This window comes from Neophocaena asiaeorientalis, unplaced genomic scaffold (assembly GCF_003031525.2).
Source record: "Neophocaena asiaeorientalis asiaeorientalis breed wild unplaced genomic scaffold, Neophocaena_asiaeorientalis_V1.1 scaffold98, whole genome shotgun sequence".
NCBI lineage: Eukaryota > Metazoa > Chordata > Mammalia > Artiodactyla > Phocoenidae > Neophocaena > Neophocaena asiaeorientalis.
In genome coordinates, this window is record NW_020172459.1 from 1,453,972 (window position 1) to 1,473,809 (window position 19,838).

At 42.3% G+C, this 19,838-nt stretch overlaps 1 protein-coding gene across 7 annotated transcripts in view; it reads left to right on the forward strand.

Annotated features, from left to right (window-relative positions):
• Nucleotides 1-19,838, forward strand: part of SAP130 (Sin3A associated protein 130) — a 76,948-nt gene that overhangs the window by 409 nt on the left and 56,701 nt on the right. For 3 of the 7 annotated variants that reach the window (XM_024738034.1, XM_024738036.1, XM_024738035.1), the window contains exons 2-8: nt 1,260-1,377; nt 8,720-8,955; nt 9,670-9,828; nt 11,038-11,149; nt 12,165-12,289; nt 13,942-14,066; nt 19,685-19,832. In XM_024738034.1, coding sequence (XP_024593802.1) covers nt 1,266-1,377; nt 8,720-8,955; nt 9,670-9,828; nt 11,038-11,149; nt 12,165-12,289; nt 13,942-14,066; nt 19,685-19,832 — 1,017 coding nt within the window. In that variant the 5' untranslated portion in view covers nt 1,260-1,265. Of the gene's footprint in view, nt 1-410; nt 476-1,252; nt 1,378-8,719; nt 8,956-9,669; nt 9,829-11,037; nt 11,150-12,164; nt 12,290-13,941; nt 14,067-19,684; nt 19,833-19,838 lie in introns of those variants that run through there. The other 4 variants (XM_024738037.1, XM_024738038.1, XM_024738040.1 and 1 more) reach the window with 3 other exon arrangements.

The window sequence follows — 19,838 nt, forward strand, 5'->3', positions numbered from 1 at the left end:
TCCGGGCCCTGCGCCCGCCGCTTTCAGACCCTGACCGAGGCGGGGCCTCCGAGCTCCCCGCCCCTTTCGCCTGCGGCGCTTGTCTGCCTCTGCCATTGGCTCAGCCTCGAGAGGTTTGGGCTGCCCCGGCGAGGCTCGCGCCTGATTGGCTGGCAGTCGGCGGGAGGGTGGGGCGGGATCTCAGCGCGCAGGCAGCGTTGGATTGGTGCGGGCCCCGGACTGACGCGCCGGGCGTGGGGCCAATGGGCGGGCGGGGGAGGTAGGGGCAGGTTCGGGGGAAGAGGACTGGAGCGTAGCGGCAGCCGGGCAGCGGGGGTGAGCGGGGCCGGCGGGGCTGGACAGCGGCGGGCCCGAGGCGGGCTGCGACACGAGTCGTCCCCGCGACCTCGGAGCCCAGCGCTGCCACCGAGATGGGTCCTCCGCGGCACCCCCAGCCCGGCGATGTGGAATCGGGAGGGGCGGGCGGCGGGCGGCGGCAGGGAAAGGGCACACTGGTCCCGGGGCTCCTCAGAACGCCTGCCCCCTCCCCAGGGATGGAGTCTCCGAGACCCGGAGTGTCTGGAGACCTGTGTTCTCCGATCTCAGCGGGGGACTTCAGGGTGGGGGCAGGATTGCGGGCGTATCGGGGATATCGGCTCCTGAAGGGGGAGTGGGGGTCGATTTTAGGGAAAGTGGTGAAGGTCTCGGTTCCCTTTGGCTCAGTGGGGCTCTGTGAAAGGGGCGGGGGAGAAATCCGTCAATGGAGGCCTGTGCAGGAAAGCGTTTGGGAATTCCTTTCGGATCGGGTCTTGATGGAAGGTTTCTGATCCCTTCTTAGGACAGGGCATCTGCCTCCGATTCCTCCTGTGACACACTGATGACAGTTCTGTTCACCTTGGTGTGAGGCTTAAGTCTTTCAAAGGCACATGCCATTTGTCTTGAAACTTTACACAGAATATATGTATTGTGTTAAGATCTGTCACGTGGATGTTATACACAATGCAGTGCCGACTTTTGTGGCAATCCACAGGTATTGGGGGGCGGTGTCATAATATCCCCCAGCACCACATAAACGATTTTACCATTAATTGAACCTATGTACATCAAAAGCTTAAACAGTTTACACCATTTCTGCACTGTATATTGAACACAAGTATCATTTTAGATAGATGATGCTACATTTGCTTTTCTAAGGGAAGATGTAGGTACTAAAAATGCTTTACTTTCTCATTGATTCTAATATCAGAATCCAGTAATAACCATATGCCTATGCACTGCAGGTGGAAATGAGTTCTCAACAGTTTCCTCGGTTAGGAACCCCCTCCACCGGGCTAAGCCAGGCTCCTTCACAGATAGCCAACAGTGGTTCTGCAGGATTGATAAACCCAGCTGCAACAGGTGAGATGTGTGATATTTTTCTATATTGCTTCCTGCTTTAAAAATATTGCCAGTTTTCTAATTTAAAAATTAGCAAATTCTTTGTGGGATTTTAGTAAATACTAGGTTATCAAATTTGAAAAATGGATATATTACAGTTCTAATTTAAATAGGGCTTTCTTTCTTCCTGTTTTAACCACTTGATTCACATGTACAGAGTGTACATGAAACTTACAGTGAAGCACGCCTACAAGAACATTTTTTTAATGTATTAATGTGTTCTTATTTAATTAAGGCCCAGAGGTGTAATAATAATGCCATGAGGGATGCAAAGGTGTGTAAGGCGTAGGTCTTGCCTTTCAGGAGCTTACTGTATAGGAAAAGAGATTTTAAAAAGATGTGTATACGCACATATATGCAACTTGGTTTTTAGTTGTGTACTCTTTGAATGCTGAAGATCAGTGGCCTCAGCTGGTGATGATTTTGCCCCCCAGGGAATATTAGGCGATGTCTCGGTACACTTTTAGGTGTCACAAGTAGGGGGTGCTGTTGGTATCGGATATTTAGAGGCCCGGGATGCTGCTAAATACACGACGTTAAGCAGGACAGCCCCCAACCCCACAGCAAAGTATCTAGTCCAGTCAGCAGTGCTGAAGTTGAGTTACTCCTTCAAATAATTCTGTATTCTGTGTATCAAGTGGAAAGGTGGCATTGCAAAGTGAAGTAAGGTACTCCTTTTTTTATTCCTCTTTCTTTACAGCCTGATTTCTATGTTCCTCATCATGGTAAATGGTACTTACCATCTACTTATTGCTCAAACCAGAAACTCAGGCATGGTGTTTAATTGTTCTGTCTTTGTCTCTCACCTGTGAGCTGTGGCCTCCTTCCTATTGCTTCGCCTCCTTCCTGCCAACTTAGTTTTTGTTACAAATTTATTTTAGCTCTTTAGACTTAAAGTAACTTTAAGCTACTTTATTCCTCCTGCTTAATAGTAGCTGCTCATATTTTCTGAACAGATGATAAGTTCTCAGCCTTCTTGACCTTGGGACTTTACACAGTCCAGTTTTGTTTTGTTTGTTTGCCACAATCTTTCTTCTTCCTTTGCACACTGATTTATCTGGCTAATTCTTTGTTCTTCCTTGAGGTTTCCTCTCAGATGTCACTTTCTCTGGGAAGTCTTTACTGACTCCATCATCCACAGCAACGCAAGGTCGGGCCTCCTCCTAGAATGAAGGCCAGGACCTATCTGTCCACGCTTCTTTGTATATGCTATCCTTGCTACAGGGTAGAGGTTAACAAATTCTTATAGCGCCACTTCAAGTTCCTGACCCCTTAACAAAGATTTTTGACAGTGTTTTATCTTTTGTATGAATTCACAGTGGAATTTTTTTTTTTTTTTTTGGCCAAGCTGCATGGCTTGCGGGATCTTAGTTCCCTGACCAGGGATTGAACCCAGGACACAGCAGTGAAAGTGCCAAGTCCTAACCACTGGAGTGCCAGGGAATCCCCACAACAGAATAATTTAAAGGAGCATAGCTAAAGAGAATTTTTTTTAATAGAAATCCATTTTTAATTAATTTATTTTATTTATTTATTTTTGGCTGCGTTGGATCTTCGTTGCTGCACGCGGGCTTTATCTGGTTGTGTCGAGCGGGGGATACTCTTCATTGTGGTGCACGGGCTTCTCACTGCAGTGGCTTCTCTTGTTGCGGAGCATGGGCTCTAGGTGCATCAGCTTCAGTAGTTGTGGCTCGCAGGCTCAGTAGTTGCGGCTTGAGGGCTCTAGAGCGCAGGCTCAGTCATTGTGGCACACGGGCTTAGTTGCTCCGCAGCATGTGGGATCTTCCCAGACTGGGGCACGAACCCGCGTTCCCTGCATTGACAGGCAGACTCCCAACCACTGCGCCACCAGGGAAACCCCAAAAGAGAAAATTTTTGAACATCTATTTGCAAGAATTATACTGCTCATTAAAAAGGGTATCAATTAGCAATAATTGCCCTCAGACTTTGTTGTGAAGGAAATCATTGACTTAGACCCAAATTGTCTATAATTTTACTTCTGAAATGTGTATGTTGTTTCCTTCAGTTGCTCTTAAAAAGAAAATAAAAATTTTCCTTAAGTAGTTAGATGTTTTTCTATATTTCCTGGTGCTCTTATTGGAAGAAGTAAGTTGGGATCCTACGCATGTCAGGATTTCAAGTACATGTTCACAGTACAGAAGTATAGATTACAACCGTTCTCTTAACTACTGCTTCAAGGTTCTTTTCTGATAAAAATAAACAACCTCAAATACCTAGAAGGAAACGATACATAGTTGCAAAAAGAGCTTAGTGGAAAATGGTCAGTGCATTATATCTTAAATGAAAGTGTCAAAAATCAAAGTCTTCCTGGACAGATAGGTTTGGAGGAAAGTTATGAAGTTGTCCATTTCCTTTAAAATTTTAATTAGGGGAAAATCTGGTCAGTGGGGAAGGTTAAAAATCAGTTGATAATGGAAAGACAGAAGTAAAAGTCTTTATTCACAAGCATCACATATACAGAAAATAGTAAATGTTTTTTAAAAGCTGTTGGAACTAATAAGTGAAATTACTAAAGGTTGCAGGATAAAAGTTCAGTGTACAGAAATCAATTATATTTCTAAATACTAGAATAGTGAAATTTTAAAAATGTCATTTACAGTATCATTTAAAAAAAAAACATAAAATACTTAGGAATAAGTTAACAAAATATGTGTATGACCTGGGGTCAGAAAATGATGTAAAACATTGCTGAGAGAAATTAAAGACCTAGATAAATGAAAAGATCTATCATGTTCATGGATTGGAAAACTCAGTATTTTCCTTTACCCAGAGGGATCTGTAGATTCAAATGAATCCTAATCAAATTCACATCAGGTACTTTTCTAAAAATTAAATCTAAAATTTATGTGAAAACCAAAGGACCTAGAATAGCCAAAGCAATTTAGACAAAAAAGAAGAAAGTTGGGGGACTCCACTGCCTTACTTCAAGACTTGGTATAAAGCTGCACTACTCAAGACAATGTGATATTGCATAAATATCCAGCATAAATCACTGGATCATTGGTACAAACTAGAGGATCCAGAAATAGACCCACACATAATGGTCAATTGATTTTTGATAAAAGTACATAGATAATTCAATAGGGGAATGATAGTCTTTTTAACAAAATAGTGCCAGAACACCAGAATATCCATATGAAAAAAAATAAACCTTGACCTTTACTTCCACTGTGCACATAAATTAACTCGAAATGTATAATTATGGACCTAAGTATAAAACTTAAAATTTCTAAAAGAAAATATAGGAGAAACTGTTTGTTACCTTAGAGTAAGTAAAAATTGCTTAGGGCATGAAAAACATTGGTTATAAAGGAGGCAACTAATACACTGTACTTCATCAACATTAAAAATGACTGCTCTGCAAAAGACACTGTTAGTAAAATAAAAAGGCAAGCTACCAAATGAGAGAAGACATTTGTGATAAATGTGTCAGCAAAGGACTTACATCTGGAATATATAAAAAACTTGTAACTCAATAGCAAAAAAGGCAAACAGCTTGTGTTTTTTTGTTGTTAGTTTGTTTTTAAGGGATGAAATATGTGAATAGACACTTTACCAAAGATGCTATATAAAGGCCAGATAAACACAAAAGATATTCAACTGTATTAACTCCTCAGGGCAATGCAAATTAAAACCACAGTGAGAAACTACTATACACCCACTAGAATGACTAAAACAAAAAGACTGACAATACCGAGTTTTGACGTGTTTCTCGAGCAAGCAGAACCCATGCATTGGTGGGAATGCAAAGTAATCCAGCCACTTTGGTAAGCAGTTTGGCACAGTATGTTAAAAAATTTAACGTAAGCTTACCATACAACCCAGCAGTCTCATTCCTAGGTGTTTACCCAAGATAAATAAACATATGTGTCACACATACAGTGACTTCTCCTTCAGTGTTCATAGAAGCATTATTCATAATAGCCAAACCCTGGAAAGAACCCAGATTTTTATCAACTGGTGACTGGATAAGCAAAGTTTGGTTTAATCCATACAGTGGAATACTAGTCAGTGGTGAAAAGAAGCAAACTAGCGTTATAAACAGTAACGTGGATGGACGTCAAAAGCATTTTACTGAAAGAAGCCAGACCCAAAGGACCATATACTGTGTGGTTCTATTTCTATGAAATTCCAGAAAAGACAAAGCAGTGGTGATAGAACCATCAATAGGTCAGTGGTTTCTAAGGAGTAGGGGTGGGAGGGAGGGAATTGTCTGCAAAGGGGCATGAATGAACTTGTTAGAGTAAGGGAAATGTTCTATGTCATGATTGTGTTGTGATAACAGTACTGAATACATTTGTGAAAATTTAGTTTTATACAAAAAATTAGTAGATTTTATATGTAAATTGTACCTCAGTTAATAAACCTGATTGATTAAAAAATGGACAAGATATGAACATATACTTCACAAAGGAAGATGTATATGAATGGCCTATGGTCACATAAAAAGAAGTTCAACATTACCAGTCAGCATGGAAATGTTAATTAAAACCACAATGAGATACCCAGTACACACCCACTAGAATGTCGGTGTGTCAAGAATCCGTGAGGATGAGGAACAACTGGACCGCTAGTACACCGCCGGTGGGAACATGAGATAATACAACCACTTTGGAAAGTACTTAGGCAGTTTCATATGAAGTTTACCATTTGACCCAGCCATTCTGCTCCTAACTTGTTGGTGAGAATGTAAAAAAAAAAAATCATTGAACTCTCTTTAGAATAGCCATTTTATTGTATGCAAGTTATACCTCAATAAAGCGGTTTTAAAAATCAAAATTTTTAAAAATCTGAATGACCTAGGAGAAGGGTCAATGTATAGCAGAATATAAAATATATTAATCTTTTCTCCCAGCACTTTTTTCCTCCAAGAGAAAATTTCTGATTTTTTTTCCTGAAATCATTGAACAAGGACTCAGAGTACATATGGATATTTATTCTAGAGTTGTTGACGATAGCAAAAATTTGGAAATAACCTAAAAGCTCATCGATGATATAATGGTTTAAAAAGGTATAGTACATCTATTCAATAGAATTTCATTTAGCACTTTTGAAATGATGCGGTGTATATTCTATATTACTTAGCGATTCCACTCTAAGGTGGAATCCAATAGCAATGGTAATGTTCACCAAAAGTCATACACATGAATAATTACTAGCATTCCTATTCATAATAGTAAAAAAAAAACCCCAAAAAACCTGAAAACTAACTGGGAGTAAAATGGGTAATTTGTGATTTATTCAAGCAATGGCATACTGTACTGAGAATGAAGGAGCTATGGCTACATGCAGTAATATGCACAAATCTTATACCTATAAGTGAGAGAGACAAGAACCAGGTACATTTGTTATGAGTATATTTATATAAGTTCAAAAATAGACAACAGTACCCTGTAGTTTTAGGAGTTAGCATAGTGAGTATCATTGGGAGGTACAGTGACTGGCATCAGGCTGAACAGAGGGTCTATGGGGAAGCGGTAGCATTCTGCTTGTTGATCTCGGGGCTGGTAACTCGGGTGTATGCCGTTCGTAAAAGTTCATTGAGCTATACGTTTGTCTTTATGAAGGTTACAGTTAAATAAAAAGTTAAGTAAGTAAAAACCCACCTAAGATTAAAGAGCTGAGAAGTGTCTGACGTTTTACCAAGATAGTAACTTGGTGCCTTTAGGGGATAGACTTTGGGAGCAGCTTTACTTTCTTTATAGTTTTCCAAGTAATTAAAATTTTTTATGTAAGTATAATCTTTATGTTCAGAAAAATAATGTCAGTGTTGTTTTGGGGAAATGATAGTGCAAATTAATATTTTCACAGACTCTCCTCTTTCATTACATTAGTTCCTTGATTTTTAATAAATTTTTTAATCATTGTGTTCTGAATTCACAGCATTTTAAAATTTATTTTTAGTTTTATTTATTTTTGGCTGCGTTGGGTCTTTGTTGCTGCACGCGGGGTTTCTCTAGTTGTGGCGAGTGGGGGCTACTCTTCGTTGCAGTGTGCAGGCTTCTCATTGCGGTAGCTTCTCTTGTTGCGGAGCACGGGCCCTAGAGCGCATGGGCTCTAGAGCGCAGGCTCAGTAGTTGTGGTGCACGGGCTTAGTTGCTCCGTGGCATGTGGGATCTTCCCGGACCAGGGATCAAACCCGTGTTCCCAGCATTGGCAGGTGGATTCTTAACCACCGCGCCACCAGGGAAGTCCCAGTTCCTTGATTTTTTTAACTTAATTTTTAAATACGTTACGTGTTCTCATGGTCCAAAATTCCAAAAGAAGAAAGAATATACACTGAAAAATCTCTCTCCTTCCTGTCCCCCACTCATCCACTTTCTTTCCTTTCAGGCAACCAAGATGCTTTGGAGATACGTTATCCATATTCAAATACAAATGTATTTATAATTGTGTGTATTTTATTTACGTTTTCTCTGTTCTGTACTTTGGTATTTTCATATATCTTTTTCACAATATATATATATATAATACATTTTCCCATAAGAGTACCTAAAAAGCTTTCTTGTTTTATTTTTATGGTTGCATGGTAGTGTGTTGTGTGAGTATACCATAATTTATATAACGAGTCCTCTATTGATGGACATGTAGGTTTTTCGGTTCCTTTGCTAGTATAAAAATACTGAAACAGATAACTTGTACCTGAGTCATTTTACACACATGCTGTGTATCTATAGGGTACAGTCATGCAAGTGGAATTGTTGAGTCTCAAAGGGTGCATGCATTGTAATGATGATAGAGCTTTACTTGTTCACTCTGTAGGGATTTGGACTGAGAAATTGGTTACCTTTTTTTTTGGGGGGGGGCGCACCACACAGCATGCAGGACCTTAGCTCCCCTACCAGGGGTCAGACCCGTGCCCCCTGCAGTGGAAGCATGGATTCTTAACCACTGGACCGCCTGGGAAGTCCCCAAGTCACCTTTTTAATATTAGGTTTTTATAACTTTTTAAATAAATATTTTAAATGAAATTGCCTTATATCTTATATTACAATTTCGAGTATTTGAGGTCATTCTAGATAGTTTTCAGGCCCTTTGTTCATAGGAGTAGGAAATTACAATCTTTAAAACAAGTCCCGTGTTCCATAGGTGTGACTTTCGAGTTTGCTCTCCATCAGGGGAATTTGATGCCCAAGTTTTCCTTGTTAAGAAAATCTCAGAAGGAAACGGTCAGTTTATCAACCCTGCAACTTAACTGCAAGCGCCACTCTCACATGTGCCGTTATGTTATTTGATATTGGAAGGGCATGACACGCTGTTTCACCTTTCATGTCTTCACTAGTCAACGATGAATCTAGTCGAGATGCTGAAGTCACTGCCAGGGAGCACGTGGGTTCCAGCAGCTCCCTACAGTCCCGTGAAGAGAAGCAAGAGCCTGTTGTGGTAAGGCCCTATCCACAGGTGCAGATGTTGTCTACACACCATGCTGTTGCATCGGGCACACCTGTCACAGTGACAGCCCCGCCAGCACATCTGACGCCAGCAGTGCCACTCTCATTTTCGGAGGGACTTATGAAGGTAATGGAGAGGTTTAAAATTTCACATTGAACGACAGCTAAAGACTGGCTAGTATTTCTGACAGTGCTCACAGAGTCTTAGGCTGTATCCTAGGATCATAGCTTTTTCTTTTTGACCTATCAGTTCAGCTCCTCTCTGTAACTCAGAGTTGCGCTGTTCTGCAGTGCCTAGTCTCGTGCCGCTGGGCAGTTGGCATCACAGGATCTTTTCTCGTACCCATTTTGACGTTGATTTTATTTCAAGTTATGGGCGTGCTAGTGTAGCTTTTATCTTGGAGTGGCACTCTTCTCCAAGGTTTTGTTTTGATAGCTTGCTAATTTGGGTGTATCAGAATATCGCCTTGTGTATTAACCATATGGATATGTGTCAGTTACTGGGAGTTTTGTTTACTTCCAGCCAAACTTGGGAGGCGGCACGGTATAGAAGAAAGAATGTGGGCTGTGAGCCATACAGATCTGGGCTTTATTCCCAGTTCTAGTTTTTACTGTCTGTGTGGCTTTAAGCAAGGGACTTAGCCTTGCTTTGTATGTTTCCACATCTGTAACATGGCAATGCTAGCACCTCAATGGAAAGGCTGTGATGCTAAGAGATAGAACATGTGAGGCTTCGGGCATCCTTCCTGGCGCTCTCCAGGTTTGATTTGTGCGCGTGTGTGGAATGAAGGGCATCGCTGGAAACGCTGTTGATCTGTGTCGTGTGGTTTTCTGTTCGCAGCCGCCCCCGAAGCCCACCGTGCCTAGCCGTCCCATTGCTCCTGCTCCACCTTCCACCTTGTCACTTCCCCCCAAGCTTCCAGGGCAGGTTACCGTTACCATGGAGAGTAGCATCCCTCAAGCTGCAGCCATTCCTGTGGCAACAATCAGTGGACAACAGGTTTTTTTCCTCTTAATTTGCTGATTTTCAAACTGAGATGCCAAACTGTTGATCATTATTTACTGAATGCCAGCAGTACATTAGGCACTGGACTAAATCAAAAAGTAACTGGTCACCGGTATCTGCAAGGGGACAAGAGGAGAGTGGACAGAGAAGGATGGCCTCGGGAGTGAGACCAGTATGCACAGTGGTCTTGTCATTCGGCCCGTACGTAGTGGGTATCTGCTGTGTACGAGGCACCCCCTGCAGTGTGAGAAGCAGATCTAGATAAGACAGCCCGTGACCTTGAGGAGCACAGGAGTCCGGCTGTGCTTGGTTACAGGCGCAGAACTCCAGTGGGCTGAGGACGGCCTCACAGCAGCAGTGCTTCTCTAAGGCTGTTCTCTGAGGACGGTGATGTGTGTCTCTTGGGCGACTGGCGGGTTCCCTCAGCAGCCTACCAGTTGTGAACCTTTATTTTAAAGTCTCATGTTTTAACTTAATTTTTTTTTTTGAAATTGCAGTCCTCCTCCATAATATGTATTATTTAAATATTTTAAATTACTTACCAATGAAAACTGAATCTCACAACTCACTCCCTTCAAGTTTTCAGGAGAAAAATGGTATTCCAAAAAGGTGCACTGTGGTGTTTTTCATTTTGTCATATTGCTGAGTCCTCCCAGAAGTGCTGGAATGCCCACCTGAGAAGCACTGGCATCAGGATCGGGCAGGTGTGAGGAAGGGACAGGTAGGGGTGAGCTGCAGAACTGATGGGCGAGTGCCCGTTGGATGCTGACTGAATTTACTTAGAGATCCTGGCTAGCGTAAAGCATACGTGAGTGCAGTGGCGTGTAAAGGAAATAGTGATAATAAGAAAAAATAAGCTATAGGCCAAGACAAAGAAAACAAGGGTAAAAGCCTACTGTTGAAGATGAGAGTGTCTGAAAGTGGACAGTCAGATGTGTCATCAGTGATAGGAATCTAACAGCTAGCTAAATTCAAGGCAGTTGATGGGTCCTCCCTGCCCCTTACCACATGCCTGCTGGCACAGGGCATCGTGCAGTATGCTGTGAAAAGGAAACTAAATGTCCTTTCCCTTGGGGTGCTCACTATCTTAAGAGGAACAACATGACCCACATTTGGAGGCAGCTGACTTCCTAGAAGCAATGGCTAAGCACCCGTGGCTAAGACCAGACACTTGGAAATAACGTTGCATCCTGTTTCTTGCAGGGGCATCCCAGTAACCTGCATCACATCATGACCACGAACGTACAGATGTCTATCATCCGCAGCAACGCACCTGGGCCCCCTCTTCACATCGGAGCTTCTCATTTACCTCGAGGTAGATAAAGGCTGCGTGTTTTCTTCAGACTCCTGAAATGCAGTGACGGGTGTACGTTTGGTAGAAGATACAGTACACAAAGCGTATCGAGAGTGAGCTTTTCAGCGTTGCAGGACAGCAGAGATAAACGTAGATTCATGCACGTTTTTAGCGTGGCCTAAGCGGTGCCTGTTACAGTTGTACTGCAACACACGTGTGTGTGTAAACTCAGAGCAGTTCACATTTTCTCTGTGGTCTAAAAATTGGCCTTTATACTGAGGAACTGCGGAAAGCTGTGGTCGTGTAAATATGGGCTTCATTTTCAATAAATGAGTCACAAATGTTAACACTGAGTATTTTGGAAGTTTAGTGAAAATGCTTAGTCAAATCTTTTTATTCACATGGCAATAAGGTGAATTTATTCTTACAATTAAGTGCTGATAGGTTGTAAGGTATTAAGCTTAATGGGTTTTTTCAGTTACTTGATCAGAAATCGTTCCCTTCTATTGGAGAGGATAAAGTTATTGTCGGCAGAGTCAGGCTAACAAATACTCTCTCTCGATGTAACTTAGTGGTTGTTCTCAGAGTGAGGGTCACAGACTGCAGGGGGACCTGTGTGAGGTCGAAACGAAGACGTGTGCCCTCTCGTCAGTGCTGATATTGGCACTGATGGTACAAAGGCAGTGGTGGTTCAAGTGAACTCTCACTGGTGGTTAAACTGCTGCAGCCTTGGCTTGAATCAGGGTAATAACAGCACCGTGCTGTGCTTCACTGCTACATACTTGCAGTTTAAAAAAAAAAAAAAATAGCCAGTTTCATTTAAGAACACCCTTGAAGAAGCGATACAGATGATCGATCTTATGAAATCTCAGCCCTCGAGTGCACGTTCTCTTAATTTTCTGTATGATGAAATGGGAAGCGTACATAAAGCACTTAAGCTGAATACTGACATACTGAGCTCATAGGGAATATAATTGTAGCTATTTAAATCGTGAGCCCGGAAGCCATACTAATGAAAAAAATACTGTTTTTCCAGGTGCAGCAGCTGCTGCTGTGATGTCCAGTTCTAAAGTAACCACGGTCCTGAGGCCGACTTCCCAGTTGCCAAATGCTGCTGCAGCTCAGCCGGCAGTACAGCACATCATTCACCAGCCAATCCAGGCACGCCAGGGTTGTGGGTAGTCAGCCAGCAAGCGTTAAGCGCCTACTCGGAGTTATTCGCTCTGCTTGGCACTGCGCGAGTCCTTGAACCTCAAGCGACTTTGGATCTAGCTGCCAAGATGTAGAGAAGGCTGAATTACATACAGTGTCATGTGATCCGCTGTAGGAGTTTAGGAGAGAGGTAGTAAGGGAAGGCTTTTGGTTGGGATGGGTGTGGCAGTGGGGATTCAGAGGCGTGAAGGGGGGCAGCACTGTGAACAAGGCAAGGAAGATAGTGGTGGTTGTACACAATGTGGAGTAAAGACTAGTTAGAACTGAGGGATTCTAATTTGGATAGGGGTGTGTGAACCCGTAAACATTTTATGCACATTTTTACGCACATATGTATGCTTTTTGAGGAAGACGGTCCATGCCTTTCAACTTTTTTCAAGGAAACCTGTGGCCTCAGTACTACTGAAGTATAACGTGTTACTGTGTGATACCGTGTCTGTCTCTAAATTCGGGGCTCTAAGATGAAGACTGTAAACTTGATATTGTACACAGCAGAGAGCTATTGCGTCTTTGGAATATACTGATATATGGTCAAAGAAATACCTTTGAAAGATTTATCTAGCTGAATCGCGTACAGAAGGTAGAAGTTCAGTGCCTTTGGGGCCAGACTGGTAGCGTGTATGAAATAGCTGGGTTTAAGATACTACAGAAGAGTGCTGACTGGGACGCGGGGTAAGATATGTCTAGCCTAGGGCTTTCACATTAAACAAAATAAAAGACCTTGCTGGTAATAAAACACATTTGGAGACTGATTAGGGCCCCAGGAGTATAATGGTAGGAAGGGTTGGAGAAAGAGGAGAACCAAGGTCAAGAGCTCAGTAGTGAGGAAGACAGCACAGCAGTCCTAGTGTGAGAGGACAGGCTGTGAGAGCAGCGCCATGGGGACGAGGTCTGCAGGTGCGAAACAGATCAAGAATGGGCAGAGTTTGCTGAGTTAACCTGCACGTGGCAGGAGCAGGAAAGAAGGACTACTCAGGAGAGCTCGGATGACTGGAGAATCTGACAGTGGGCAAGCGGGTGAAGCCCAGTGTGGAACTCGTTAGTCAGGTGAAGATTTTACACACAGATGTAGGGGTAAGGGAAGTATATCCGTATGGAAACATCTAGAAAGCTTCTGGGCACCCTGCACCTTCCGCTGGTAAAGAATGCTATTACCACGTGTTTGCCTTTTTTGCCCTCAGATGGCATGAGAGCCAGCATCCAGTTCTGAGTAGGCCCTCTGTGGAAAGCCCTAGGTTGTGTCGTCATGAAAAGTGTCTGCTCCAGGACCAGCGACAGCTCTGTGGGAACTAGAGCTGAAGGGCTAGATTCCAGTCTGTACTAATCGTAGGACAGAATTTTGAGTCCGGTCATATTGGAAAAGGAGGGGCTTGTGTACTCTCCAACCAGCATTGGATTTTTGGGGATAATTCTGGCTCTTGGCCTTCTAACAACCTATCTGAAAAGAGAACTCGGTAATCATAATGGTGAGAATTTATTTTCATTTGGACATAAACACCCTTATTTCGAGGCCCAGTTTTCAAATTATACTTGCAGTGTTTTGGGCATACTGTATTGTGCTTTTGCTTTCAATGAAATATGTTTTTCTCTTCTCTTGGTAGTCTCGTCCACCTGTGACCACCTCTAATACCATCCCTCCTGCTGTGGTAGCAACTGTGTCGGCCACCAGAGCTCAGTCTCCAGTCATTACTACAACAGCAGCCCATGCCACTGATTCTGCACTTAGGTATATTTGGGGGTTTGAAGATCAGCCATCCTGTCATCCTCCCTTCTTCTCTCCCCTTTTCTTTTCCTTTCTTCATTCAACTCAACAAATATTTATTGAGTGCTTTTTTCTTTTTTTTAATGAGCTATGTTGTGTTCTAGACACTGAGGATAAAGCAGTGAACAAATAAAAAGAAATTCTTTCCCTCAAAGAGTTTCTGTTTGTAGAAACTGTGGCTGGAGACATACCATAAAAAAATATATAGTGTTTTAGGTGGCAGAGAATGCTTTGGGGAAAAATCTGGGCGAATGGGATTTGGAGTGACAGGGTAGGCAGTACGGGGAGCTTACTTTGTCATGTAAGGTGATCAGGAAGGGCTTTGTTGATAAGAATGCAGTTGAACAGAAAATGGAAAGATGTGAAATGAGCCATATGGTTGTCTGGGATAAGAGTGTTCTAGGCAGTGGGAACAGTAAGTGCAAAGGCCCTGAGACAGGAGTATGTTTACCGCATAAAGGGGCAGCAAGAGGCTAATGGTAGGAGAGTGGCCAGAGATGATTTTGGGAGGTAGCAAGGTCCCCAGGTCATGCCGAGCCTTAGGAACCACTCTGAGGGTTTGGCCTGTGCTGGGGGGCAATGGGAAGCCTTAGCAGGGTTTGGAACAGAGCAGTGCCATGATCTGAAGTAGCTGCATCAGCCTGGTTGCTGGAGAGAGTTGGCTGTGGGGAGGCAAAGTTGGAAGCAGGATGTTTCGACGAGTATGGCAGGAATCCAGGAGAGATGGTCATTGGAGGTGGAAAGATGTGGTTAGATTCTGAATAGAACTTTGAAGGTAGCGGAGGGGATTTCTGAGGAAGCACGTACGGGGTTATTAGAGAATGAGAACAGTCAGGCTTATGCCAGCGCTGGTTGGCTGTGCAGCTGGGAGAGTGGAGTTGCCTAAACTTGAGATGGGGAAGAATGGGAGAAGTAGGTTTGGGGAGGAATTCCAGACTCTGGTTTGGGGCACTTTTAAGGTTGTGCTGACTTCTGAGCACCCAAGTGGAGATGTTGAGAAAGCTTCTGGAGTCCACAGAAGAGTTCGGGAGGAGATGATTTAGGAGGGCAATGTAGATGGGGAGGAGGTTTATGAGAGAAAATGGCTCCCAGTTGAGAGGGCTGTCGAGGGAAGCAGTGTTCTCAAGGGAGAACCAAGATTCGTTAGGGCAGGAAGATAGTGGATATATTCGCGGAAGAGGTTGAGGGTCCAAGAGATTTTGCTAAAGGTGGATTGTGAGTCCACAGGGTATAGTAGGAAGGTTGGGTGTTTGAGAAGTGAAGCCAGTACAATTAAGAGATTTATAGAGCCATACAGGGAGAGAATCTGGTCAATGAGGGATGGTCTCTGATCCTTCTTGTGAGTGACACAGTCAGGGATGAAGACATCAAAGTATTTGTCCTCACGACCCCCAAGCATATTGTGCTGGTGAAGCTATGAAAGTTGGGGAGGGCAGTGGCATGAGAGTTTGGCCAGGAGCATGCAGTGTTCCAGTGGTCTTTCTTGATTCTTGCCATCGATTACGTGGGTGCCGGGGAAAGAGCCTTCGGCAATATGAACAAGAAGTGATTCACTGGACCGAAGAAGGGATAGGGCATGGAGAGCAGAGCTGTCGGGAACTAGACACCATCCGGAAGACTTGTCTACCAGCTGGAAGCAGTCTGAGATGCCTCCTTGGTTTCTTCCTTGCTTGACCAAGTAAATGAAAAGGAAACAAGGGAAAGAAAGCAGATTTATTTATTGATTTATTTATTTTTGGCTGCATTGGGTCTTCGTCGCTGTGCGTGGGCTTTTCTCTAGTTGCAGCGAGTGGGGGCTACTCTTGGTTGCAGTGCGCAGGCTTCTCGTTGCGGTGGCTTCTCTTGTTGCAGAGCACGGGCTCTAGGCACGTGGGTTCAGTAGTTGCGGCACGTGGGCTCAGTAGTTGCGGCACGCGGGCTCTAGAGCACAGGCTCAGTAGTTGTGGCGCATGGGCGCAGTTGCTCCGTGGCATGTGGGATCTTCCCGGACCAAGGATCGAACCTGTGTCCCCTGCATTGGCAGGTGGATTCTTAACCGCTGCGCCACCAGGGAAGCCCCGAAAGCAGATTTCAAAGAGAAGGTTAAGTTCTGTGATACTGAGTGTATCTGTGGCAACAGGTAGTTGAAGAGATGTCTGTGCTTGAGAAGTCATTAATGTGAGCTACAGTTAATGCTCTAGGTATCTGAGTCTACCCAGCGGGAATAAATATAATGAGAAGAGGGCCCAGAACAGAGCTCTGAAGAAAATAACACTTACATGCAGAGTAGTGCCTAGGACGTAACTTTAACCACTAGCCCTGTCATTTACTGTTTACTAGCTGTGTGTCATTAGGCAAGTGTTTTTAACTTCCCTGGTCCTTAGTCCCCTCTTCAATAAAATGAAGACACTTTACTTCTTGGTAATTGAATATATTGCCTGAGGTACAAAGAGACACAACAGCACAACATAAAATAGACTGTGTTATTCGTGTTAACTTTATAGTACCTTCAAAAAATTAATATATTCAGATGGTATGATGAAATTCAAAAGGTATAAATGTGTATACAGTGAAAACTAGGGTTAGATTTTTTTTTTAAACCATGTTGTTGAATTATCTGTCTTTTCCAGTGTATTGTTTTTACTAAAAAATGGATATTGAATTTTGTCAGATATATTTTTAGCATATAACTATGTTTTCACTCCTGTAACAAATATTATTGTGTGCCTTGTCTGTGCCAGTCACTGCTCTAGGCACTGGAAATACGCTAGGGAATTAAACAGACAAAAACCCTAATGATCAGATGGTTTTTCTACTTAAATTATCTATAACTGTGATAAATTCCTAATGTCTGACTTCCTAGCTAATGGATGTACTGATGGGCATTTTGGCATATGTTGCATGTTTGTGATGGTGTGCCTTCAAAGGTGTATTCCTGGAAGTGGGAGTGCTAGGTGAAAGAGTAAATGTCTCAATTTCCTCACCTAGAAAATGGCGGTAATATTACCTTCCTTGATATGGAAGTTAATATATACATATTAATGTGTAAATATGTATATATTAATACTAATATGTAAAGCACTTAATACATGCCTGACATGTAATGGTCATTAACACTTTTTATGTGTTAACACTTGTTATTTTTCATTAGAGTAAATGAAAATCAAAGACTAGTATAGTCTATGCTTTCAGAAACACTTCACATATCTAAATACTTAATAGAAATACTCTTTTGGGGGTATATTTTTGTATGAGCTGGACCTCTTAAAATATGAGCACGTTTAAGTTTGAATTTAGGAGATCCCTTCCGGGTGATTCTGTTGGCATTCTTCTTTGTTACAGGTATCTTCAGAATTGTTCCCATAGTTAGATTCCTCCATCCTAAAATTTGTGATTATTTTAGTTATGTGTACACTTATCTCTCTGAATGCATTTCATTGTAAATGCTGGGAGTGGGCAGCTTCCACTCTACTCTGGTGACCTAAGTCATCAACTATTAAAAATCCAGTCTTCAATAGTAGGCTTTCTCCTCAGTAAGTTCCACCAGGTGTCATAGTTGCACCTAAGACCAGGCTTTCAGCTTTCCTTTGAACTTGAATAATATGCCATTTCGTTCTCTTTCTATAGGGAGAAAGCCATCCTTTATTCAGTTTGTAAGTTTTATGCACTAATATCCCACCAGCTCTGATCTTAAAGCATTTTGAGAGAGGATCCCTGTGATGAAACCATAGTTTGGATACGTGAGGTCCCAATCACATTTCACCCTTACGGCTCAACTTTTCATGTTTTCTTCTTCCTAATTTATAATCACATGGTTCCAAAATACAAAAACATAAAAAGGTATTCAGTAGGGAGTATCACTCCTCTGTCGCACGTCTACCAAGTTCCTATGTTCCTTTCCCTTTGCCTTCGTAAAGTAACATGTTTATAGCTTTCAGGGTATCCTTCCAGTGTTTCTTAAATACAGTCGAATTCACATGTAATTCTTAACTTTTATCCTTTTTACCCCCCCAAATTGTTTAATTCATAGATTCCTAAGCTGCCCTCTTACTGCAGCCGGCAGTGTGTCAGTCTCAAGATTTATATGTTCCTCTTTGGGTTTTTTCATATAACAACGTATGTTGAAAGCTTTCCATTTCAGTACGTGGAGTTTCATTGTTCTTTTAGCAGCAGTATGATGACCCATCGTGTATGTGGATTTGAGGTTCTTTTCTTTACTTTACTATCATAAATAATATTGCAGTGAATAACTTTATACCCTTGTCGTTATGCCTGTGTGCAAGAATATCTATAGGATAAATTCCCAAAAGCGATCAGAGGGTATATATGATTGTAATTTTGATACCTATGTCTTATTGCCTTCCATAGGGTTTGTACCAGTTTATACTCCCTCCAGAATATTTAAAAGTGCCTGTTCCCTTACAGCTTGAACAACAGAGTACCCTGTCAATTTTTTGGATTTTTGCCAATCTGATAGGTGAACAATGATATATCAGTGTCTTTTAAATTACATTTCTCTTTCTCTGATTAAGACTTAGTCTTTTCCCTTTGTTAAGGGGCCATTTGTGTTTTCTTTTTAGCAAACTGACTATTCATATCCTTGGCCTGTTTTTCTATTGGGCTGTTATTTTTCTCATGGATTTCTAGGAGCTCTTCATATATTAAGATTACACTTTCACCTGTGAGTCTTTTTACTTTGCTTGTAGTGTGTTTTACTGTGTTAGGAGGCTTGCTTATTGGTTTACAGAGTCAGATTTCTTGATTTTTTTTATAACTTTTGGATTTTTAGAGCTTTTAATTGTTAGAAAGCTCTCCGCCACTCCAAGGCTGTTAAAGAATTCTATCTTTTCTTCATGTACTTTCTTATTTTCCATTAACCCTTTCATCATTTTCATATTTATCGTGGTGTACTGTGTGAAGTATGGATCTCATTTGATTTTTTCCAAATGGCTATGTAGTCTTCCTAGCATCATTTATTAAATAGCCCATTCTCTCCCCTCTGTTTGAGATGTCAACTTTGATATACTGTCAAGTTTTCTTACCATTTTTGCAATTTCAGTAGCATGCTTGCCAGTTAATTTGACATGCTGTCTATGTTGATATCCCATTCAATTATGAGGCAGTCATAACTATAACTTTGTCTTTTGGTAAGGGATGATATAAAATTGGGGGAAGGAAGTCAGTGCTTCAAGGTCACAGGTTAAGCTTCCGTTAATCAAGGTTTTCTGTAATGTTACCTCAACAGTTAGAACCTTAGTGTGTATCTTCAGATTTGTCCACAGAGTGAAACGTGTTCGTTATCGTAATGCTTACTCGAGATGGTCAGAGAGTGTTGATCAACTATATCGAGGATACTCAGTATGACTGAGGATTAATTTATTTGGTTCGTGGTACATGTTGATACCTTTTAGAATGAGGCTTATGGCAGTTTCAGGAGAGAAACTCGATGGGCAGTTAACTTCATTGGTTCACCTGTGGACTTCACAGACCTGTGAAAAATAAAACTCTGACTGTGATCCAGCACGAGACAGTAAGTGGCCTTGGCTGCCTGCATTGCGTCTGGAGACAAGTCATAGATCGTGATGTCTTTTCTGTCTTCCCAGTCGGCCAACTCTGTCTCTCCAGCATCCACCGTCTGCAGCAATTAGTATTCAGCGTCCTGCCCAGTCACGGGATGTGACAACAAGAATCACACTGCCGTCTCACCCTGCGCTAGGGACGCCAAAACAGCAGCTCCATACCATGGCTCAGGTAAAA